A 24097-nucleotide genomic window follows, 5' to 3' on the forward strand; every position below is an offset into this window, starting at 1 on the left:
CCTGCAAGGGGAAGGAGTTTTGCTCCCAATTCATTCACAGATAAAAAAGAGTTACAGAGACTTGAAAGGATAGCAATTCAACACTTTCTTCTTTGAACATCAAATAATTTTAAAAATCACAGAGCAAACAGTGCAATTGCCAATGCTCCTCCATAGTAATGCCAGTTTCTGCTGCCGATTTCTCAGCCTCGTCCATGGCCTCATTCAACTGGAACTGCCTCTCCTCTGCTACCATATAATCTACTGTCGGTACTGAAAAGGGTTGTACTGTTGCCATTTTCTCAGCCTCCACCATAGAATCTACTGTTGATACTGAAAAGGGATGTACTGCTGCCGATTCCTCAGCCTTGTCCATCGCGTCCTTCAACTGGCATTGCCTCTCCTCGGCCATCATAGAATCTACTGCTGATACTGAAAAGGGTTGCACTGCTGCCGATTTCTCAACCTCGTCCATGGCCTCTTTCCACTGGCACTGCCTCTCCTCTGCCACCATAGAATCTACTGCTGATACTGACAAGGGCTGTACAGTTGTGCAATGATAAGCACCCAATGAGTCATACAAAGGGAGGAGAATTTCTGGCTCTTCAACAACAGTCAGTGAACTCTCCATGACACCAATGTCATCTGGAATAGATGATAATTGATCCACGAAAAAGTTTTCAGAGAACAATGGGTGTGTCTCCGTGTAGAATGGATCAATCTGCTGCTCGATTTCTTCTGCTGCTGATATTGAAAATGGCAGTACAGTGGGATCAATGCAGTCAACTGACAAAGGGAGGCCGGGAATTTCTGGCTCTTGAAAAACATTCTGTAAACTCTCCACCACACTAATGTCGTCCGGAATAGATGATAATTGATCGGGAAAACCAGATGGATCATCAAGCGAAGAAGAGACGTATGTTCGCGGCTTTCTTGAAGTCTGTAGTTCATCATCTTCACTCTCCATTAATTTCCTCTTCTCAGATTTCTTCAAGATTTCCAAAGAATCCGACCCATTGCATTGATCTTTCTCAAAGTGTTTGGCAAAGGTCACCGACGATTTACGTTCATCAGAGATTGATATCATGGTATCACAACCAATGACACAAATTACATGATCACCAGGAGATTGTCTATCAGTCAGAGAAAACTCGTGCATCGTCCACCTTCCATGCTCGGTTTTCGATCTTTTACAGCCTTCAACACCGCCTCCTTTAACATCAAAACTATAATACTTATCAAACCCAATAATTTTCCCGTCAAAACCCTTAACATCTGTAGATTTCGTTCTGCAATTCCAACTCCCCGACCCTGCTCTCCGATTAATCCTTTTAGAACTATCGCTCACTCTCTTCAAACGTGTAAATACATAGAAATACTGTCCAGTTTCATTATCCTTGGCATTGAACAAGTTCCATGGTTCGTTAAATCCGTTCTTGTTACCGTAGAAATCATCGCAATCGTAAAAGATACCTGGGATAAAAGACGGGAGGACAGAAAGTCCGTCGATCTTTCTCTGGAGGTAGAGGACGAGCTCCTGCCGAGTTGGGTTGAAGACAAAACCAGTTCCTAACAATTGCATCGTTAGCGATTGCAGCTCTGTTTCCATGGCTTTCCTAATTCGAAAGACACGAACTATAGGGGAAAAAACAGAGAGATTTAGGGTTTTTTTATTCCTAAATCAACAGATAAAGAGACGAAGGACGGATCAGGGTTTTATAGAGGATGATGATCAGGGTTTCGACACACACCGCCAAAGCTAACCTCTTTAACGGTCCTTTTTTCTTTTTTTCAAATTTCGCACTCTCCCTTAATTTCGGAAAGTATATTTTAGTATTTTACACACACACACATATATATATATATTGTATGCATGTATGTATGTGTTTGTTTATGACAGTGGCTGTCAATCAAATCTTCCTTTAATAATTTAAAGAGGATTAATGTAAATCCTTGTCCATTGGAGACTTGGAGTAGAGTTTCTTGTGATATGGGCCTTGCCCAAAAAAATTGGGCCGCTAACAATGTGACAGTAGCTTTGTTAGGCCAATGGGCCATGGTCATAATTCTTTTTTTTTTTTTTTTATCGTGGGAATCTCTCGAGGGTTTAGGGTCTTTTTGATCTACCTAGCGGAGTAAACCCTCGGATCCATACATCGCATTTCATAAGTTTCCCTACACAAGAGTAGTATACATCGTTGGCATTTTACAAGGGGGTGTGGTTTCAAGTGTTAGCGAGAGATTTCAAACATAGAACTCGTGTGTTTCATGAAATGTCAATAACTAACTCGAGGAACCCCTTGAGATTCATAGTCATATCAGCAACGAATCCAATATTCGAGTTCATTGGGGGCACAATTAAGTAATGGGGGGTCCAAGGGCAACGCCCCGTGAAAATTTTTTAAGATTATTTGCATGACACGACGATAATCACTAATAATAATTTCAAGTATAAAATATCACATCTTTATTTATCATGATTGATGATTGATTGATTGGCTTGGATAGATTATTTATTATGGAGTTGGTTAGATTGTTATAGCCTTGTTGCTAACTGTTTATAGTGAAGTTGGTTGGATTGTTGTAGCCTTATTGTTGTTGTCTATCTGTTTGCGGTGGAGTTGGTTGTTGTTTGATAGTAACTGGATGTAGTAGTTGGACTATTTTGTTGTATCGTCTGATAGTAGCTAGATGTAATGATTCGGGTGTTTTGATCCCGACATAACAAGCAATATTTGGGCGATGATTTCTAAATAATATGTAGCTCCAATTGTTATTTTTGAGGACTCTTGTTATGTGGGAGGAGGACACAAAGTTTTAAACGACACCTTAAATTCCAATGGCCATTTCTTGGCTTTGTAAGTTATGGAGTTGTTAGTTTTCTCATTGTTTGCCTCAATCCTCTCTCCCTCCACACCTCTTCTAACTATAGAGGTAATTAAGGAAGTACATATATATTTTACTTGTTTTCTTATCATGTTTCAAATCTTTTGTATTAATTATTAATTTTATGCTTAATCGATTCTCGCATGCATGCAGAGTCTAGTTGGAGATCTTATTGATTGTATTCAAAAAATGAAACAACCAGCTTTCGAGAATCCTCTTTTGAGAAATCACAAAATTCAGGTATTAATAACAAAAACCAACAGTAAACGAGATCTCAGTCATCCCAATAATCAATTATGCATGTCCTTTGATTGATGTATATCAGGTTTTACGGACCTTTACACTTACATCCATCAATTAATGACTAAGATTGATTACTGAAATGACTGAGATCTCATTTACTGGGTTTCCTAACATTTTTGGGTATTGATTGTGTTTGGTTGTGAATTACCAAGGTTTTGAAAACCCGACCGGACCGGCCGGTTCAACCGGTGACCGGGCACTTGTCCGGTCCGGTTGAGGTGCCAGAACCGGTAATCTATGAACCGGAATATTTTCGATTGAACCGGCCGGTTCTTCGGTTGAACCGGTCAGAACCGGGTCGGTTTTGACCGGTTCGGTTCATTTATTAAAGTTAATAAAATATTTTTGAATATTGTTATTTGTATGGTTTGAACTCATGACCTTTTGTTCATTAAAAAAGGCTTTAACCACTAGGCTATGAGACTTTCTTTGTCTAAAATGATACTTTATTTGAATATATTGTATTTTTATGAAGTTTTCTTATATATTATATACATATAATATAGATATATATATAAATAATTCATTATGTTAAAACCGGTTCGAACCCGGTTTGAACCCCGGTTGAATATTTGAACCGTAAACCGAAGACTTTTTCGGTTTGATGACCGGTACGGTTTTAAAAACCTTGTGAATTACAGAGAGTGCCTGCGCAATTACTAGAAATGAGAAAAGATAAGTCGAATAGTGGAATCAATAGATATGAAGCATCACAAATTTGGCAGAAAAATGGGGCAAAGTGTCCTGAAGGTACTATTCCTATTAGGCGGACTACGAATACTAATGCTATGCTTATAAGAAACAAATCTATACCTGAATTCGTTGAGAAACAAAACTCTTTCTATCATCCTCTATTTCCACAGGGTGACCATGAGGTATGTATTTGTAGTTGGTTAATTCATAGAATGTATTGGTTATTAAAATACTAACACTGCTATAAGATGATTTATATCATATATAGTATGCAGTGGCCAAACAGAGGGCACCGGGAAGGATATACGGGAGTAAGGCAAGAATAAACGTGTGGCAACCGTTTGTAGAGCGAGATGAATTCAGTCTTGCTCAAATTTGGATCTGATCCGAACTACATGAAGATGTTAATACTATCGAAGTTGGATGGCATGTAAGGTTTTTTTTTTTTTGTTAGTAAATTATTATATTTTATCGGTATAAGTTGTTGTTGTTGTAGTGGCAAACTTTTCAACGATCGGAAAAAAGTGATTAACATATATCCCAGTAGTTAGGTATCTCAGTTATTCTAGCTGTTGAGTTGTATGCACATGATTCAAGTGAATTCATGGGTTCCACATGTCCACATGATGTACATGAAATCTTGTGCGTACTACTCCAACAGCTAAAATAACAGGAATACCAATTATAGGGATTCCTATCACTACTGCTCCGCTGTTCAATAATTATAGATTCATGGACGTACAGTTAAAATTCTTCTATTTTAAAATTATTTTTTGTTTATATATCTGATTTTCAATTTCTTGGAATAAGGTCTTTCCGGCGTATTACAATAATGATCCAAGTTCACGGTTATTTATTTTCTGGACGGTATTTCCTCTTCTTTATTCGATTCATTAATAAAATCTTATTTCCAACCTTGATTTAATCCAGATCGGATAAATTTAATCATCCTGATTAGACAGAGTTTTGCCACCTCTAATTAAAAGGATTTACATGTTGGAGTGGAGTTTCTTGTGATATGGGCTTGCCCAACAAATTGAGCCACTCACAATGTGAGCTTTAGTAGCTTTATTAGGCCCATGGGCCATGCTCAAATATCTTTTTTTATCATGGAAATCTCTAAAGGGTAGGGTCTTTTTGATTCATCCGGCGGAGTAAACTCTCAGATCCGTACACCGCATTCAAGAAGTTCCCCTACACATGATCAATATACATTGTTGGCATTTTATAGGGGTGGTTCCAAGTGTTGACGAGATATTTCGAATATACGATTTCATGCGTTTCATGGTCATATGCTTATTTTCTAATTGTTTTATACATCTTCTCAGGCTTATTTAGACTTGATGTTATTAGGCAGATAATAGTTGCTTTCTTTGCACATTATGGAAGACTAGGATAAAAAGGGTCCACTTATCCTTATTTTGGCCACTATTTTGATGATTCAGCTAGTGTTTTTGGTTGGTCCTGGTTGAACTCAGATTTTTTTTTTTGAAAAATCTGTCTCTGTAAAGTATCATTCAAAAAAATTTCATCAGAAGACATTTATTCCCAAACAACAAATCCAAGTTTGAGATTGGAAAGTTGTAGGAAATTGAATTTAGGGTTCTATGATAGTTCAAATGTAATTACAAATTATCATGCTCAATGACCTGTGCCCCTCTCCAAGCTTCACCAGGCTCTAGTTCCACAGGCACCAGGATAGCACCAGGTCCAGTGCAGATGAAGTACTCATCTCCATACTTCTGATAGAAAGAACCAGGACTAGATAGGAGTATGTCTTCAAAGCCGACGCGTATAATCCGAAAGAATAGCTCACGTCCCTGTAAAAAATCACCATTAACAACTTTGAAAGTTTTGAACTTTGTTTGATCTTTACTTGAAAACTGAAATGTAAGATTACCTGATCAAGGGCTTCATATTTTGATGGTGGGGTTCTGTAAACACCCTCGAGTCTCTCCTCCGGCGGAGCTGCATAAACTCTACTGAACTTATGCTTCAAAATCGTGAAGGGAACAGCTTGAAGACTCCATGAACCAGGTTTTCCAGCAGGTTCAGGACCAAAAAAAGAGAACCATTCAGTCTCATCGTCAGGTTTCATGGCTTCGGTAGGAGAAAGAATTTCGAAAGGCGAAGAGAATGGAGGATGTATGCAGTATTTAGCTCCACGAAGTCCTTGAATTCCTGCTTTGTTTCTTTTCTTGAATTTCAAATGGCTAAGTATGGCACCAGTCAGAGTTACAGGCTTGAGTCCTTGGTTCTTTACTACTACTGCCGTTGCCATGCTCAGTGGATAGAGGGAAACAACATAAGTTATATCTAGAGCTCCACTAGTGCAGCCCAATTCAATCTGCAGAAAAAAGATCCACCAGAATAAACAGAACTAACTCCCAATTAAAGAAGCTTTACAGATTTCTCTGCAGGTTTAATGGAAAGTAGTACCTGGAGAGCATCAATGGAATCAGAGTCCACATCTTTGACAGACCATTCAGCAGTTGTTAAGATTGACTCCTTTGAATTACCAGCTTCAGAGACATCATTGATGACCAAACCAATGCCACCTTTAGTTGTTGCAGAGTTTGTTCCATTAGCAGGAATCGTGTAAAGAACCTCTTCAAACCCATCATCTTTCCAGTACACTTTTGGCTTGTAAGAAGTGACATGAGCATCAGGTATCTGAAGCCTCACAGAGCTGCCATTTCTAACGGTGAGCTCCACCGTTGGTATGTTATTGAATTCCAAGAATCTGATGCCTTTCCGGCCAAACTTTTCGTCTAGTGTCTCTGGAGCGGAGAGGGTGGTGGTGGCAGCAGTAAGGGATGCAGAAGCTTTAGGTGTCGTTGGTTTGGGAAGAGAGAATGGAAAAAGAGAAGCCATTGGAGAGGAAAAAGCTACCCTCTACAGGCATCCAGAGTCCACACATACAAGTGACTGGTGGGTTAGGTTCATCCTCTCTTGGGTAACTACCCTTGTCTGGATTCCTATTTTGGCATTTTATAATCCTTAAATTTTCTTCTTCCAAAGTACACTTTTATCCCACAAATACGTATAACAATTGTGAAGGAATCCATCAAGAACAGCTCCATCAGTGGCTCAAAGAAAAGTAGCAACTCATCAGACTTTCATCCAAGGATACAAAAATGAGGGGAGACCAACATAACCACAAATTTTGCAAACGATTATTGAAGTATCAAATACAAGCGTGAACTGTTTCCCATCTCTTGATTGTGAACAAAATTGTTTTAGAACATGTTTTTGGCATTGGAGAAGAAACAAAAGATGCCAACAAACCAGAGAAGGATTACAAACAAAACGAAGCTCATTAATTGAAAAGAAAGCACAAAACTAGTCCTCATCCATGCCTCCTCCGGGTGCAGCATCTCGCCTTGGGCCACCAGCCGGTTTTGACATTATAATCTGCATACAAGTAGAGTGATGCAACATAGTAAAAAACAAGCTTTACAAAGAATTAAACACAAGGTTGCAACTTCAATGATTTTGCTCTCACAAGCATTGTAAGCTTTAACTTTTGACTTTCACTTTAATCACTGAGAAATTTTCAGTTTTGACTACATTTCAAAAATTTAGCATGCCGCAAACATGTGACAGTAAATGATGGCTAAAAAATTTGATATGCCCCGTATGTTAAAAATCAATGAGTGCACAACAAGATGAAAGGAAACAAATAAAGTTAGTAGCAAGTATTTCACTAGGTTACCTGATCTACTCGTAGAACAGTGCAAGCTGCATCAGCAGCATATTTGAGAGCAAAGTACCTGCAAAAAAAAAACCAAATTAAAATAATTTGTACGTTTTCCTTCATGTACGGCATGACAAGATTAAGGTCAAAAAGTTAATAATACCAATTATAGTTCATTTGGAATCAACAGTAGACAAATTATCATTTCATGTTCAATAGATTCTAACACCGACATAATTACTTAAAAAGCCTACATGTGTCTCATAATATAAGACAAAAATAGCTAGTAAAAATAAGAAAACACTTTAACCAAACAAACAACAGGTCTATACACACCCTATTCTATTGTCAACAATCCATTCCAATTCAAACAAAGTTGTGGAAGCCTATCCAAAACACACAAACGGGATGGAAAGAAGGAAAAATTCAAAGTGGAAGAAGCAGCTTACTTGGTGACATAGAGGTCCCACACATTCATCTCAGAGACATCCTTACAAACACCCTCATCCAAGTCGATCCCGACTTTGGTATTTCCAGATGCGTGTTCCGCATAAAGTGAAGATATGATCTCCATCGCATTGAGCCCAGCATTCTCAGCCAAGGTTTTGGGTACCATCTCAAAAGCTTCAGCAAATTTTGCAATGGCATACTGATCCAATCTGCAAGACCATGGCAGACTTCATATCAACGGATTCTAGGCCTGAGAACTTGTCAAGCAATTTTATGACTACAAAAATTACTGAACCACATATCTTATGAATTATAAAGACATAACAAAAAAGACCAAGATGAAAAAGATTGTCTCGTTTCTTTGACGAAAAATAAAAACCAAGAGAAAGGGATTACCCTATCTCCCTGAGAGAGAATTCCTTCAGTCTTCTGGCCAACTCTATTTCAGTAGCCGCAGCTCCAGCTACAACACGACTGTCCCTGCACATTGCCTGATGAAAAGACATAAAGTGAGTGTGCCTGTGAATTTGATGCAGAAAATGGACATCCTCACTTCAACATGCCATGAAACTACACTTCAATCATACTTAAGAGAAATCACCCACGCAACAAAAAGGTATAATAATTGGCTCCGTTTGATAGAGCTTATATTTGGAAAAAATAAGTTAGCTTATAAGCCCTCAAAAATAACCTAGCTTATATTTGGAGAGACAATTAGGCTGTTTGGTGGAATTTTAAAGCTAGAGTAATCGCTCCACCAAACGGAGCCAACGGTCAGTCATACAGCACTCACCTTATATGTATTAACTCCATCATCAACAGCTCTTTCAAGGTCATCCAATATACTATCAGTACTTCCTCGTAAAACCACAGTGGATACAGAGTTTCCACCACTTTCATTTCTTATAACAGTAACCTACATAACATTAGGTGTGAGAAAATGTCCAAAAAAGGAAGAGAGAACGAAAAAATTAGGGGGGTGGGGGCGACAAAATTCTATGACACATTAAATTTCTTTGCGCTTACCCTGACACCTCCAATTTCCTCCACTGAAATAGAATCAACATATCCAAGGTCATCTGGATTTGGAGGGCTGAGCTTCAGCTGTGACAAGGAAAAGAAAGTGTGTTACAATGCAAGCAAAGGACAGTGCATATATTGTCAAATAAAAGGATGCTTACAATCGCAACAGCACCCGTGGTTCGACAAAATCGTCTCAATTCAAACTTTGAGCTAATTTTCAATACCATAAGTCTGCAAGCAAAAACTTTGAATTTACACATGATAGCAGATGAAGACAAGTAACAAAAAAAAATACCAACAGCAATGACACTCTGAATTCTGTCAAAATATTTGAGATTTTCTTGTTTGCATACTCAAGCAAAGACAGTAAAAACAGTGAACTAAAATACAGGATAATGAAATAACATACTTGTAACGCTCACAGAAATGTAATGCCATTTCTCCAACAGCACCTCCACTAACAATAACCTTTGCACCTGAGTCTGCTACTGCTTTAATGAGCTCCTCAACCTTAGCTTCTTCAGTTTTTGAATAATTTTCTAGCTACAAGATGCCAAGGTAGGACAACAAAAGACAATACCATCATTGGTAAAAAAACAAAGAATGCTCATCAGTATGAGCAAGTTAGTAATTTAATTACATCTTATAATGTCAAAACAGTACAGGAAAGGACAGAAATGAAGATAATATATTCATCAATATATACCTGCTCCGCACTTTGAATTAGGACAGTTCCTTTTGTTTCAGTTGCAGATGTATCAACACCACCAGCAAACACAGCAACCTGAGAATGTGTAGAAACAAAGATAAATCTTAAGAACCTTCAAAAAATAAAGTTAATACCAGACCAAAAACTGTTCTCGATCAAGGCTTTGATGATAATGATATGTATTCATAAGCAGTCCCTTCACCCAGAAGTTCCTAAAAGTCCAAGCACATATAACATACTTATCTCTGCCTACCAATCTACTGTTTCTAGGAAGCCTGCTTCTATTTTACCACCCTATTTATAAAAGGAGCAAAATTAAATTCTTTTCGTTTTACAACGCCTATATTCTTGCATTTCAAAATATTTAAAAAACCGCTCCATCAAAGTTATGAAGTGTGTAGAATATCTCCAAGTGGCCACAAAGGTGACTAAGTGCCCTCATCAAAACGAGGCTACATATTAGAGATCAGGAGTGCCCCCATTTCAGTTTTTTTTTTTTTGTCACTAGTTCATTTCTTTTTGAACAGTTTCAATTGATACAATATGTCAATAAATGAACCGATATATACATCATGTATTAACGCTTAAAGATGAAAGGGCATAACAATTGCTAGAAGCAATCCACAATGACCCCAGTGATAACAAAATTGGGTGCTTGATCAAGTCTATCACCAAAGATATGAGAGTGTGCTGGCTTGTACTCTTTCCCAACCTTAAGGCCAGAAGGAGCTAATAACAGAAATCCCACTTTCTTCAGAAATTTAGTCTGTCGCTTTCATATGGAAATAAAAATAGAAGTTACATCAAATATGACAATGACAGCCATCTGAAAATGGCCCTTTGAACAAAAGTTACAGCTTCAAAACAGTAATTTTTACACTATTACGCATGCAAATGTGGAAAAAAGGGTGCTAACCTTGGCCTTCTCCACTTGCTTTATAGTGCCAACAGCATCATTTTTCAAAACCATACCCCGAACTACCGTAGAGTTATGCAAACCACCACCCAGAAGTTTTGCAACACGTACATTGTCCACGTTGAAATTTGTTGGGTTCTTAGGGCATACTTGGATGCACGCCTACATAACAAGAAAAGTGAAATGAAGCTACACCTTGTAAATAAATATCACAGCAGGAACACATCATTTTTCAATTACACGACTATACGAATAATATTTACATCAGCAATTAGTGAACATAAAATGTCTTCTTGTCCAAATTGTTTGCTAGCAACAGCAGCTCTCATTCGTGAAATAACTTGCTCTTTATTCCTGACATCCATCGTTTCAGAATCTTTCTCAACCAGTTCATCTAAAATTTCAACTGTCTGTAAATATATCAAAATACAAATTAGAGACATTAATCATAAAATGCACCTTCAATCTAACAAAACCAGTCATGAAAATTGCTTAGCAAGGTATAGACAAACCTTGTTTATTGCTTTAGTGTATCCAATGATAATCTCACTTGGGTGAAGGCCCATCCTTATAAGCTCCTCTGCCATTTGAAGGATCTCCCCCGCAAATGAAATTGTCAAATTAGCACCATCTCCAATTTCCTCCTGTTGAGCCTTCGCAGCTAAAACCAAAAGTTTGGCTGCAGGATGCTGGACCTCAAGTTCATTAACTATGGTGGCAGCATCATTTGTGATAAAGAGTTTGTCCAAGTGGTTTATAACCATCTTATTCATACCTAAGGGAACAAAATAAGGGTCAGTTGAATGCCATAACAATTAGTCAAAAAACTGTTCACAGCTAGAAAAAGAACTGCACTAAAGACAACAACAAAACTGCATTGGATGTTGATGACCTTGACATCCATTTATTCGTGAAATATTCAGGCAGCCCTCAAAGTTACTAGCAGTGAGGATAGGCTTTCCTTCTCCCTAGCTAAAATAGTGACAACAACCCCATCTATTCAAGCAACTCGATGCATAAAAAGAACAAAATCCGCCAATAAAGCCAACTTCACTGGCAGCAGACATTTTCCTCTAAACATTTCAGAACAAAATCTTTGTGGCACGGTTTAGTCCATTTACAATATCTAATTTTCAGTAAAAAAAAAGGCGCACATATTCCAGGATTCTTCCAGAACATCTACAGATTAGTCAAAAGAATCCGGCCGACTTCACTGGGATGCCAAAATTTCTCAAGCCAGTTCAAACTACGAATTTATTATTCAGGAGGAACAGACAGCGAACTGCCATGTTTAATTAAAGTAACATGAAAACAAAACAAAATGCAAGACCCTGTTTTTGTCGTCCAGAGAGCAAAAAGACAGTGCATGCAATTCTACCAAACTGAAACTGACATTTTGATCATCTCGATCTTCCTGGATACATAGCTCCATCCCGACTTACGGAAGCAGTAAAACGAAAAGAAACTAAAATCAAAAGAAAGAAAAGGCAAGGAGAGGATTCCTGATCCAGATTTTGAACTGAGCAAAGTGAAGGCTTAATTAGCTAAACCACACTCAAGGGAAAAAATGGAAACTAAATTAAGAGCGATGGAGAGCGTACCATTGGGTCCAAGAGAGGTGCGAGTGATCTGAGAGAGCTGCTTGCAAGCATCGATGTTCTTCAGAACGGCTTCGTCGAGACCCGACATGTGCTTGTGACCTTCTTTAAGCATTGATTGTATTCCATACGGCTGCATTGAGAACGCCATTTAAATCCTTTCTCTCACTGAGACCCGCTCAAGCTCCAATCTTCTTCTTCAAAGTTCAGAGAGCGAAAAACCCTAACCCTAGAGACGGTTCTCTATGTGAAGTCAGTAGTGCTAAACCCGTGCAACCGAGAATGCCCTAGAACTTTTATTTTAAAACAAAATAAAAATTCCTATTATTCTTTTTCGTTTTTTAAAGGAGTGGAAAAACTCGACCGGTCCCGGTGACCAAATTTGTATTATGTCTAGTATAAAATTAAATTTGAACATTAATTATACGAAAATGACAAGTAGTTTACCGGTTTGATAGTTCATGCAAAACCAACAAGTTTAATAGTTTTATTTCCACTTTTTTATCTAAAATTTATTATTTTAATATAAATTATTATTTTTTAAAAGCACAATCTAAAATTTATTATTATTTTAGTTTTGAATTCATTTATTTTTGAAATTCCGTTTAAAAAACAATGGAATTAAAATTTACCCGATAAAACTCATCAACAATGGATCTTGTTAGAAATAGTTTTATGCATTGATTCTGAATATGTAATTTTTTAAAAAATTTAACATGTATTTTAAGAGTTAAAATGTTTTAAAATTTCATTTAAAATACTTAGTTTTCCATGGACTATCACTATATGGGATAGTTAACACTACTGCTAATTATATGCGTGAAATTTGGATTCAAAAACAAAAAGATTTGTTCGATTTAGAACCATGTTCGGGTATGAATTTAGTAATCCAAACAAATCGGACATTACCAAATGACTATGTGAGTTTTTAAAAAATCATGGCTAACAAGCCACCCAGCTATTTCCTGTCAACCCATTATTCTCAACCAAACAAATCTATAACCCCAATTGACTAGTTTTTCTAACACTGATCTCTTATAATTCTTATCATTTTATTTCCCTCAGTCCTAAAACTGGATCGAGAAAGAAGAGATAGAAAGAAACACACAACGATGCGTTACAGCGATGGCTCTCCCTGCATATTCGTTGTCCCGATTTGTCATCAACGTCTTGGTCTTCTCTGTCATTCCCAAGATGTCCAATGACTCAGTGAGTCTTTTCAAACTCTTTTTTTTTTTATGACAAACCACACCATACCAGACCAAAACAATGATCCGGGGGATCGCACCCACTATACAACCAATATTGCAACTCTGGAAGTCGATGACTGAGAATGCTACCTGAAAGTCTCAGGGTAGTGGTCCATTTGACGAAGGTATCCGCCCAGACATTTTGATGTCTGTTAATCTTTGAAATAGACCAGCTCTTAAGCTCGTCTAGCTGATTGCGAGTCCCCTCTATTAGATTTTCAATAGCCCAAAGAGAGACCAAATCCAGTTGAGCAATCGCATTAACAACAATCAAAACATCCCCTTCGAATTACACCTCCTGCACTTCAATACATATGCTCTCCTTTGATCGGTTATTTTTTGTTTACTGCGATTCCCGATTGAAGTTGTACGCATCATGGTCAAATTCCTATATTACAGAGTTTTGGTTTTGTTTTTTCCTCGAGTTAATCATTCACCTTTCCCACACTTTATCATGTCAAATCCAACAACAAGAAGAAGAAAGGACACAGAGCGTGCTAGTGTAATAGTGATAGTCAATCTCTCCAAACAAAAATGGTAAGAAAAGTAGTCAATCTTCCAAACCAAAGTAGTAAAAGAAGAAAGAATAATCCACCAACATTGGACTATTTTGAGATTCTTTTCAAAATTAGACAAATCGAACGACCTGAATTTAAACAAATATGGATTTGATCAATTAAGTACATCCGGAATTTAATTCGGGTTAAGGTCCGAACATGTGAATATTTTATAAACTCTTAATATTTTTTGACCCGAAATCGATTTTTTTTTCGACCGCGAAGGTCACACGACTTCTGGACTCACGGTTTAAAACGCGTTTGACGAGTGAAGGAAACTTGTTTGTAATCACTCCAACCATTTCTTCATTTTAACATCACATCTAATATTTTAATAATTTTAACGTATTAAAATAAAAAAGAAAAGCATGAGGGAGAAAGAAAACAAGAGATAGAATTAAAATTTATTTTTCATGATTTGGGGATGTAATTTGAAAGTACCAAAAGAGGTTTTTACATATTTTAGGTACTCATTGGATATAGGCGTCCATCAAATCTTTATTTTAACAGTAATACCCATCTTTTTCTCAACAAATATCGAAGCCACCTTGACATGAATTCATTTCAAAGTAATAAAATAAAATTGAAAGCCATAAATCCTGACTTGGGAAAAAAAAAAAACAAATTGTTGACATAAGAACGGAAAATTAAATAAACAACCCTAACTTTACTTCCCGAGTGCCTGCAATCTCAATTATCTAATCTATTGGGTGAACCAATACAATTAGGTCTATGACATTTTGAAAAAAAAACCCTTTACTTGTTTAAAACAATACCATAATTGGTTTCAAAAAATAGTAACATTTTATTAAATAATTTTGATCGTTTGAAATAGTTAAACCTTGACTATTGTATTAGGATATTATTATGGGCATATCATACAAGAAGTGGAAATTTGTATTATTGCAAAAATTGAAAAAAAAGAAGAAGAAAGGCAAACCAAAAGCAATGCTGAATGAGAAAGGTAGCTAAACCTACCACAAATCCACAATATGATATAAGCACACACAATAAATAAATATATACATACACACATCAATCATTTATTACGTACACAAAAATGCGTACTCGAAAATATCTATGTTGTTTTCGTAAGAATAATTCTTTTGAACCCCATTTAACCCACAATTAAGTACACTGTTTGATGTTAAATTGACTCTACATGTGTATTGACATTCAATGGATATTTTACACGCCACATAAATTGGATGATAAAATGAGAGTCTTATTTTGAGTGGATTACTCTTTTTGTAAACAAGTAGGACCAAACCAGTAGGTTCCGCACCTCCACTTGTTATTCCAATTTTCAAGACTATCAAAAAGTGATTTGCATTTTAAGTCGAATTCCTATATATATATACACGTATATAATGCATGTATGTACGTATGTAAATAGTATATATACAGTATGTAAGTAACATCTTGGTTATGAGTCTTATGACAAGAGGCCACATTGCTTGCCTTTCCTTACATGGCTTCTTGTACAAAACATTTACTACAACCAAGATAGATACACACATACATTTACTACAAAAGCCTCTCGCATCTACACCCTTCACACTTTTTCCAATTATTTTTTTTGATTTTTACAGAGACAAAAACAACAAAATCCATCATCCTCTTCCTCCATTCCTCCTCAGCACCATTACATACACACACAGCATTTCAAAAAACCCAAAAAAGAAAAAATATATATGAAGAAAATAAGGCTTACCCAAATCTTCTCCACCTAATAAAAACAATCAATCAATGAAATGTTTTTGCTTCTCTTCCTTTTTATCTCATCCTCCCACCTCCCCTAAATTTATCTCATCTGTTTTATGTGACTTTATCATGAGCCGCCCAAGAAAGTGAGAGGCTTTTGTTGTGTGTTTCACTGTACAAGGGTCGACGATCTGGGCGTGATTCATCGGTGCCTTTTGGGCTGCGATCGTCCATGTTTTGTAGGTTTCGAGGACCGATCTGTGAGGACTGTGTTTCCATTTTGTTTTGATTATTTTTTTGTGTGAATGTTTTTTGCTTTTGTTCTAATATGTAAATGATTATATGAGTGTTGGAGTTTGTTTGACGATCGGTGTGGTTTGTTTGTTTGGATGAAAAAGTTTGAATTTTTTCGATGATCGGGTTGTAGATTGTTTGGATTCAATGTGATTGTTGTTGTTTTATCACCGAAAGTTTTTGATTGTGTGGGAATTGGTTTCGGTTGATTTTTCTTTTTGAGCTTGATGGGTTTGGTTAATGTATCTATGCAGTTATGTGGTTCTGATCATGTATATTTTATGGGTAGGTTGTTAAAAGTGTTATATTTGGTTGAAAGTATCTGCTGATACGGAAGCAATTGATGAATCGAAAATGGAATGCACACAGATTCATAGATTTTCAGCGTCTGTTTATAGTTACATTTTACTTTTTCTTGGACTTATATTTCCCAAAGTACACACCTTTTTGTTTCTGTTTTTTTTCTTCATCAGATTCTCTGTATGCAACCAACATACTGGATATGTTAAGGAAATATTTTCCTTTCCCTTTATCGTTTATATTAGTTGTTTCCATCGTCATTCTTGCACTGATAAGTTGTAGATTCTCGAGTTAGAACATTGATATCCTATTTATGGTCCTGGGGAGTGTGTCGTATTAAGTTGCTTAAAGGGTTGTCCATGAATGTCTTGCCTTGGTTTTATGATACAAACATGGAAAGATGTTGTTTTTTTATTTGCCTATATTGTTAAAAGAGTTTTGTTCGTTGTTACAGACTTACAGAAGATTAGAAGGGTTGTCGGAGAATCCATTTGGATGTGATTTGCATGGGTGATGATGCCAGAGTTGCGAAGTGGAGTGCGGAGATCGAAGCGTGTTGGTGAACTCCATCCTACCCAACAGCCAGCTGATCAAACGGATAATATTCTTCAGCCCGCCCAAAATCGTACTAGGAGAAGAGTGGGTGGGGGAAGAGGAAGAGGTGCCAATGCCCCAGGTGTAGCGAAAGGGGTTTCACCAGCAGTACCTACAAGGCCAGTTGCTGTAGGTAGGGGTCGGGGCATTAGGTTGATAGAGTTAGATCCGGAACCTTGCAGAGTTCTTCCTGAAGCTGCTGCTTTAGGAGCTGCTGAGCCTGCATTTAATCGTGTAGAGGTTGTGCCAGATAAAGATATTGCAATGGAGGGTGGGATTGCGGATAAGGTAGTAGGAGTCGAGGAAGAAGGAGGCACAACTCCAGTCCCGGAGAGGGTACCTTCCATTTTCTTATCAAATTTGAAATCTTCCTTATTTAATGCTGAACCTTGAGTTGCATTAATGTGGAACAAACCATTATTGTAGGAAAACAATCACTCTTGGATATTATTGCCTTTCCCAATTTGGATATAAATACGATGATGGTTAATTTATCTCAGTTGTAGAATAAAACCTTCTGTGCTCAGCCAGTCATTGCCCGAGCTAGTTAGCATACAAGTCATGAAGATACTTAAATCAGTATATATGGAATTATTCGTGATGCTATTTTGTTGTTAATCCCATGGTCTCTCTCAATAGATATACTTTTTTTGATGGCCGCAGGTACAAGTTGGTAACTCTCCTGTATATAAGATCGAACGGAAGTTGGGTAAGGGTGGATTTGGCCAAGTGTATGTTGGCAGAAGGGTAAGTGGTGGCAGTGGCAAAACTGGTGCTGACGCAATTGAGGTATGAACACAGACTTTATGCCTTCTGTATAGGATGCTATTTTATAAACCTCCGTGTTATGATGCTTTAATTTCTTCTTCTAACAGTTGGCTTTAAAGTTTGAGCACCGAAACAGTAAAGGCTGCAATTATGGACCTCCTTACGAGTGGCAAGTTTACAAGTACGTATTACTACTTCTGAATGACCATATTTTGGGCTATATACATCATTATTAGTATCTTATTTCTGATTTTACTCTCTTCCTCTGCCCTTTTCTATTCCATTTCCCCTTCAATTGGGAAGTACTTTGAACGGAACCTATGGACTTCCTTGGGTACATTACAAGGGTCGCCAAGGGGATTTCTACATTCTGGTGAGCTTTTGTTGTGGAGCCTCTTTACGATTGCATTTTGGAGACTTTTTCCTATATATCAAATGGAGTAACTCTTGCAGGTAATGGACATGCTAGGGCCAAGTCTTTGGGATGTGTGGAATTCTCTTGGCCAATCGTAAGTAATAATATATCTATTAGTTTTCCCCCCTAAATTCCTTCTTCTCCTACACTCATGAATGAAGATTCTCTTTTGTTTTTCCCTTTTTTCCTTGTTTTTTTCCTAATATGGCAGTCCCTGACTTCAGGATGTCTCCAAATATGGCGGCCTGCATTGCAGTGGAGGCGATTTCGATTCTGGAAAAGCTTCATCAGAAGGGGTAACCCCTCAACTGACTACAACAGTTATGGAAATTTTAAAAATTCACCGTATTGATGATATTGCCCTTTACTCTGACAAGGTTTGTGCATGGAGACGTGAAGCCAGAAAACTTTTTACTTGGCCAACCAGGATCAGCTGATGAGAAAAAGCTATTTCTCATTGATCTCGGTTTAGGTACTGCTTGTTTCCCTCTTGCTATATACTCATTCTGAAGTATCAAAGATAATAATAATACATATATTTAAAAGTTTTTTTATTTTTTCAGGTTGTTATGATAGTTTTCTCTTCTTCCTTTCAGTTTAAACTAGTTGCAGGATAACATTTATATTATTTAATGGCTTGTCTGATCCATACATTCTTGGTTTCAGCATCTAGATGGAAAGACGCATCATCTGGTCAACATGTTGATTACGATCAGAGGCCTGACATATTTAGGTATGCAGATTCTTTTTCTTTTTGAGCATTCACCTCTTTCTGCTCATTTCTTATATTTTTAAATACTTTTATTAATAGGGGAACGATAAGGTATGCAAGTGTCCATGCACATTTGGGTCGCACAGGAAGTCGAAGGGACGATCTTGAGTCGTTGGCGTACACATTAATATTTCTCGTAAAAGGAAGGCTGCCATGGCAGGGGTATCAGGTGACTTATTATTGTTAGTTTGTTATGCTCATGTTTATTAATCATTTCTTGGATCCTTTTAATGTCGTTATTTCCATTTGACAGGGTGATAACAAGAGTTTTCTTGTTTCTAAGAAAAAGATGGCCACTTCGGCGGAGTTGATGTGTTGCTTTTGCCCTGCCCCTTTTAAACAGTTCCTTGAGGCCGTTACAAATATGACGTTTGATGAGGAGCCTAATTATCCCAAGCTTATATCCTTCTTTGAAAGCCTTATTGAACCTTGTGCACCGCTACGACCAATTAGAATTGATGGAGCTCTTAAGGTGATTATAATTTCAGTCTTCCTTGGTTAGAAGGCATGCTGTGAGTTACTAACTTGTTGCTATTATTCTTCTTGTAAATAGGTTGGGCAAAAGAGGGGAAGACTGCTTATAAATCTGGAAGAGGACGAACAGCCGAAGAAGAAAGTACGATTAGGTAGTCCTGCAACTCAGTGGATTTCAGTTTACAACGCTCGATGTCCCATGAAGCAGAGGTAAATCTACTTTCTAGATGGATATGATCTTTTAATTCCATCTGCGCTTCTACCTTGTATTTATAAATGGAATATCGTTTCCATCTCAGCTAACAGAGTGTTATAAGTATTTATGTTTGGGATTTCTCCTCATTCACTCAGATAACAGAGTGAAATGGTTTTAACGCTAAGTGTTTTGGGGCAATTGATATGTTTGTATGTTTGCAAGATTCTGTGCAAAAGGTTCCTCTTTGATGAGTCATTTTTATATCTTATCTTACACAGATATTGAATACTTTGTGAATTAATTTTCTGATGAATTGTACATGGTGTTGTTCTCACAAACTTTTTGCATATTGACATTATTGTAACTAATAGTCTAATACAAGAAGGAAGATTACTAAAGCAGTAATGAACTATAATTACTGAAGATACAAAACATAAGTTGGTCCTTTTTGGGAGTGTGGGCTATGGGGGCTTGATGCAGTACAAAAACTTTTCTCAGACCTTTTGGATGCTTAATTGACGCTCCATGCTTTATGTTCAGTTAAGTTGTTTTCAAAATTAATCTTTAGCAATGCAACCAAATTGCTTTTCAGGAAGCTATGAACAACATGGAGACTTGTTCGTGATTATTTTCCGCGTGGTAAATCTGTTGAATAAGGCCTGTTTTTGTGGCTTTTTTGTTCAATTACTTGCTGTATGTATTGTCCCTAGGCCAAAAATTTCACGTAAAAACAGAAACTGGTCTGTGAATGCTATAGTTATGTCCATCTGGAAGGCTCTGCTAAAAGTTATGAGTCATCTATGGAAAGTGCTTGAGGGTCTTTTGATGCTTCCATCTTCTCTAAGTGAAAAGTCTGCTAGTGCCTCCGCTTGTTTGGGTTATCAAATCCTAATTTCCTTGCACATATTCATTTCCATGCATACGCATGAAATGCTTTCTTATTAATATTTATACTTAGAAACACCTGATAAGCAAACATGGTAAGACCTGGGGAAGTGTATGTCACCACACTTATGTATGGTTTCTGATGTTGCTTCTTTAGAACCTAGATTAACTTAGAATGTGATATATATGTCCAAGTTTATCTTGTTTTCAGATGGTTGAATACGGTGATTGGAAGTTTTCGATTACCTGAAAAATGTCTTAAACATGAAGTTTTATTATTAAGTGAGATAAGGGGTGAAGTTTATAATTTCAAGCTATGAAGGGGTTTTCTATTCTTTTACGTTGAAGGGGTTTTCTGTCCTTTTACGTTGAACTCTCGATTATGTAGGCATTGAACTGGGAAGAAAGAAAGCTTTTTCAATGTTCAATGTGGGGAAGTATATAGATCGTTATATAAACTATATAATTGGCTTAGTAATGATTGCTCGTTTGATAAGTCTTCTTTATTCAATGCATTAGACTAGATATGGTATCTATTAAAATTACCTGTTCGTACTTGGGTGGCCGCCCATTTGTTCTCTTTAATGCATTTTTAGTAATAGGTAAACAACTCCCATACACAAGGCTCCCGCAGTGGCCAGGGTCAGGGACATGCAGGATGTATGCAGACTTACCCCACATAATATGTGGAGAGGCTCTATGTTATGTGCATTTTTAGTAATAGAAAAAATAAAGAATAGTTTGAATGCAGTTGGCACTTTAAGTTTAATATTGGCCTTCCTAGATGGGGGAAATTTTTGCTTCCATTTGAGCTATTTATGCCATTTGTTTACAAAGTTTTCTTAGTTTGTTCATTTGGAACCTTAGTGGCTGTTTTATGTTTACATGGCCCATGGTTCCTCGCGATAAAAAAAGTGAACTTTCTGCCGGATGTGTAGGTATCACTACAATGTAGCAGACACAAGGCTGCGCCAGCATGTTGACAAGGGTTATGAAGATGGGTTATGTATCAGTTGTGTGGCCTCTTCGGGGAATCTTTGGGCTCTAATTATGGATGCAGGGACTGGTTTCTCTTCCCAGGTCTATGAATTGTCGGCATTATTTCTGCCCAAGGTTATCATTTGCGATCATTCTTTACTTTCAAATCATGGAGTTTTTCATGCATGACTTGTTCCCTTGATTATTTTTATCATTGTTTGGTTCTTACCAGGATTGGATTATGGAACAGTGGGAAAAAAATTTCTATATCAGTTCTATAGCTGGGGCAACAAATGGGAGTTCTTTGGTTGTCATGTCCAAAGGTTCGTAACTACCTGAACCCCCCATAAAGAACATATATTGTCTTCATGTGTTTTTCTGCCAGTCATAAGGAAACTAGAGCAGATACAATATCGGCTAACATCTATACTAGCTAACACCTTATATGGCACCTATCACTGGATCCATGCATCACTGTGCTAAGCTTAATGTTACGCATCCCCATTCTTCCGCATACCTAAATTTTTGCACCCAAAACCAGTAAATTAAGTATGGCGTGGAATCACAAACTTAAGAAGGATTGATGGAAAAAGGATCTTACAGAAAAATATAGTCGAGACGTAATACAATGGAGGAAATTATTCATGTAGGATTAAGCCCTGTTGAGTTCAGTTAGATGTCAATAGTATAATTTGATTTCCAAATTGATCTTGAATTTTCCTGATTTTTCCAGGGACTCCTTACACACAGCAATCATACAAAGTGAGTGAATCTTTTCCTTTCAAGTGGATAAATAAAAAGTGGAAAGAGGGTTTTCACGTGACATCCATGACAACTGCTGGCAGTCGCTGGGGTGTAGTAATGTCCAGGAATGCTGGATTTTCTGATCAGGTATGACTTTATATCAAGTAATATCTAATTTTCTGCTGCTCAAAGGTTTGTAAATGCGTTTTCCTTTCCAATTTTAGAGTTCCTGATTTTTTTTTACTTCTTTTCTCTTGATGTGCTAGGTTGTGGAACTTGATTTTTTATACCCAAGTGAAGGAATTCATCGAAGATGGGAGAGTGGTTACAGAATAACAGCTATGGCTGCCACTTCTGACCAAGCAGCCTTCATACTGAGCATACCAAAACGGAAAATGGTTGATGAAACTCAAGAAACTCTGCGCACCTCTGCATTTCCAAGCACCCATGTAAAGGTAGGCGGTCATTCCTGTTCAATTTCTTGAGTTCCTAGTGTTCAGTAAATATAATTCAGAACTTTTTGATGACCTCGTGATGCACAAAAGACAATGATATATTGTTAGCGTGATGCCTAAAGTCTTCTTTTAACGTGCATGCTTCTTCCTCACTACCTTGATTTTTCTTCGCATTTTGCAAGCTTGTTCCCTCCTCAGGGCTCTCATGATCCTCTCTAGAGTTGAAGCCCTAGGATTTTTTTTTCTGCTCAAATAACTTTCGATTATGAAGCACGTCACCTTCTTCCTCGACTTGACTATGGCTATACAGCACCATCTTTTCTTACGAAGATGATAATTTGTTTTGCTGTGTACTTGCAGGAGAAATGGTCCAAAAATCTCTACATCGCGTCAATCTGTTATGGACGCACCGTGTGCTAAATTTGTCGGCGACAACATCCGTCTTCCAAAAACAAAAAAGAGAAAAAAAAAAAGAAAAAAAGAGTGAAGACAAAGTGAGTTAAAGAATTGATGGTTCAAATTTTGAAACCTAAGATGGGATTTTCCCCTTACTGTTGGAATGGAAGATTGCCTTTTCTCCTGCAATCTACATATATTCAGGCTTTTCATTATACAGTCTTGGTATGTGAATATGAATATGTGAGAAATGGCAGGGGAAGAGGGCAAATACATTCTGTGAATGGATTGGTGGTGCCCCCAATAAATGAATTTGCGCTAAGCGGGGCATCCGTTTGTTTGAATATATACGTATTGAGATAGTAATCTTGGCAATTACAGCCAAGTTTTGCTTCATTGCCCTACTTTCAATTATCCTTAATGATAAGGAAGATGCAATAATTTGTTATATGTATCTCCTGAGTAGCTTCTCATACTATTGACTGCTTAGTAAGCATTTGGCAGGTTGTGTTAATAGAAATACTAGGCACTGGCTGTGACCTTTTTGTTAGAAGTTGGGGTTGGTATCGTTGTTCATGGTGTTGATGCCTGGATGGTAGGGTTGTTAAAAAAACCGTGTCAAACCGAATCGATTGTCAAATCAATCTTTTGGTCGGTTATTGTCTAATGTATGTTAGTGAGGGTTAACCGGGCAAAACTGATTGAATGGTCAATTACATGTATGTCAAAATTTTGACAAAAATCGATCGAAACCAATCTTGGACACCCCTACTGGATGGTATTGCTAGGAATATCTTATTAGGGATTGCATGAAAGTATAAGACAATTAAGAAGAGTTGGGTAATAAAAGTAATTAGAGTATCAAATGGCGAAATAGGTCACCGGAAGATGGGGCATTTATAATTATGTCACTCGCTTCAAAATGTTCTGCATGGGTTAATGTATCAAATTTCAACAAATAGATCATTTCGGTTCAATTTCGGCCAGTCAACCGTCGGTCAAAGTTGGCATGTCAAAAATTAGGGAAACCATCCCTCGTCTTGTAACAACAAGGCCTTTAC

The 24097-nt window shown here is 37.3% G+C and overlaps 4 protein-coding genes across 5 annotated transcripts; 1 reads left to right on the top strand and 3 right to left on the bottom strand.

Moving 5' to 3' along the window:
- Positions 1-109: 109 nt before the first annotated feature.
- LOC119992659 lies at positions 110-1588 on the bottom strand. Its single transcript, XM_038839458.1, has one exon. It carries the CDS (start codon positions 1586-1588, stop codon positions 110-112), a length of 1479 nt encoding a protein of 492 aa, XP_038695386.1.
- Positions 1589-5359: 3771 nt separating this feature from the next.
- On the bottom strand, positions 5360-6885 carry LOC119993750 (photosynthetic NDH subunit of subcomplex B 2, chloroplastic). The gene is made up of 3 exons (XM_038840971.1): positions 6301-6885; positions 5762-6208; positions 5360-5681 (listed from the first exon to the last, which is right to left on the bottom strand). Exons 1-3 carry the CDS (start codon positions 6733-6735, stop codon positions 5487-5489), a joined length of 1077 nt encoding a protein of 358 aa, XP_038696899.1. The 5' UTR covers positions 6736-6885; the 3' UTR covers positions 5360-5486.
- A 130-nt stretch (positions 6886-7015) lies between these two features.
- Positions 7016-12537, bottom strand: LOC119993748 (T-complex protein 1 subunit theta). The gene is made up of 13 exons (XM_038840970.1): positions 12258-12537; positions 11169-11431; positions 10920-11066; positions 10657-10818; positions 9738-9815; positions 9441-9574; positions 9190-9262; positions 9035-9112; positions 8802-8924; positions 8405-8499; positions 8008-8217; positions 7577-7634; positions 7016-7275 (listed from the first exon to the last, which is right to left on the bottom strand). The coding sequence occupies exons 1-13, from the start codon at positions 12403-12405 to the stop codon at positions 7204-7206; spliced, it is 1641 nt and encodes a 546-aa protein (XP_038696898.1). The 5' UTR covers positions 12406-12537; the 3' UTR covers positions 7016-7203.
- A 3160-nt stretch (positions 12538-15697) lies between these two features.
- LOC119993281 (casein kinase 1-like protein HD16) lies at positions 15698-23447 on the top strand. 2 transcript variants are annotated; one of them, XM_038840334.1, is made up of 17 exons: positions 15698-16025; positions 16814-17289; positions 17617-17742; positions 17829-17902; positions 18025-18094; positions 18175-18230; positions 18361-18432; positions 18514-18608; positions 18803-18869; positions 18948-19077; positions 19162-19380; positions 19462-19592; positions 21402-21576; positions 21674-21764; positions 22175-22332; positions 22452-22640; positions 23001-23447. In XM_038840334.1, the coding sequence occupies exons 2-17, from the start codon at positions 16873-16875 to the stop codon at positions 23058-23060; spliced, it is 2130 nt and encodes a 709-aa protein (XP_038696262.1). In that variant the 5' UTR covers positions 15698-16025; positions 16814-16872; the 3' UTR covers positions 23061-23447. The 2 variants fall into 2 exon arrangements, with proteins under 2 accessions (XP_038696262.1, XP_038696261.1); XM_038840333.1 differs by having other exon boundaries at positions 15699-16004.
- The last annotated feature ends 650 nt before the right edge of the window (positions 23448-24097 follow it).

Source organism: Tripterygium wilfordii, chromosome 23 (genome assembly GCF_013401445.1).
Source record: "Tripterygium wilfordii isolate XIE 37 chromosome 23, ASM1340144v1, whole genome shotgun sequence".
Taxonomy (NCBI): domain Eukaryota; kingdom Viridiplantae; phylum Streptophyta; class Magnoliopsida; order Celastrales; family Celastraceae; genus Tripterygium; species Tripterygium wilfordii.

Bases quoted from the DNA above. Each gene is read 5' to 3' on its own strand.
- LOC119992659 (XM_038839458.1), bottom strand. From the start codon at position 1,588: ATGGAAACAGAGCTGCAATCGCTAACGATGCAATTGTTAGGAACTGGT.
- LOC119993281 (XM_038840334.1), top strand. From the start codon at position 16,873: ATGATGCCAGAGTTGCGAAGTGGAGTGCGGAGATCGAAGCGTGTTGGT. The intron at 17,903-18,024 runs GTACGTATTACT...TCAATTGGGAAG, and splicing joins TACGAGTGGCAAGTTTACAA to TACTTTGAACGGAACCTATG. The intron at 19,381-19,461 runs GTGATTATAATT...TCTTGTAAATAG, and splicing joins GAATTGATGGAGCTCTTAAG to GTTGGGCAAAAGAGGGGAAG.
- LOC119993750 (XM_038840971.1), bottom strand. From the start codon at position 6,735: ATGGCTTCTCTTTTTCCATTCTCTCTTCCCAAACCAACGACACCTAAA. The intron at 6,209-6,300 runs GTACTACTTTCC...TTTTTTCTGCAG, and splicing joins ATTCCATTGATGCTCTCCAG to ATTGAATTGGGCTGCACTAG. The intron at 5,682-5,761 runs GTAATCTTACAT...GATTTTTTACAG, and splicing joins AATATGAAGCCCTTGATCAG to GGACGTGAGCTATTCTTTCG.
- LOC119993748 (XM_038840970.1), bottom strand. From the start codon at position 12,405: ATGGCGTTCTCAATGCAGCCGTATGGAATACAATCAATGCTTAAAGAA. The intron at 9,816-10,656 runs GTTAGCACCCTT...ACACATTCTCAG, and splicing joins AGCAAGTGGAGAAGGCCAAG to GTTGCTGTGTTTGCTGGTGG. The intron at 9,575-9,737 runs GTATATATTGAT...GGCATCTTGTAG, and splicing joins TAATTCAAAGTGCGGAGCAG to CTAGAAAATTATTCAAAAAC.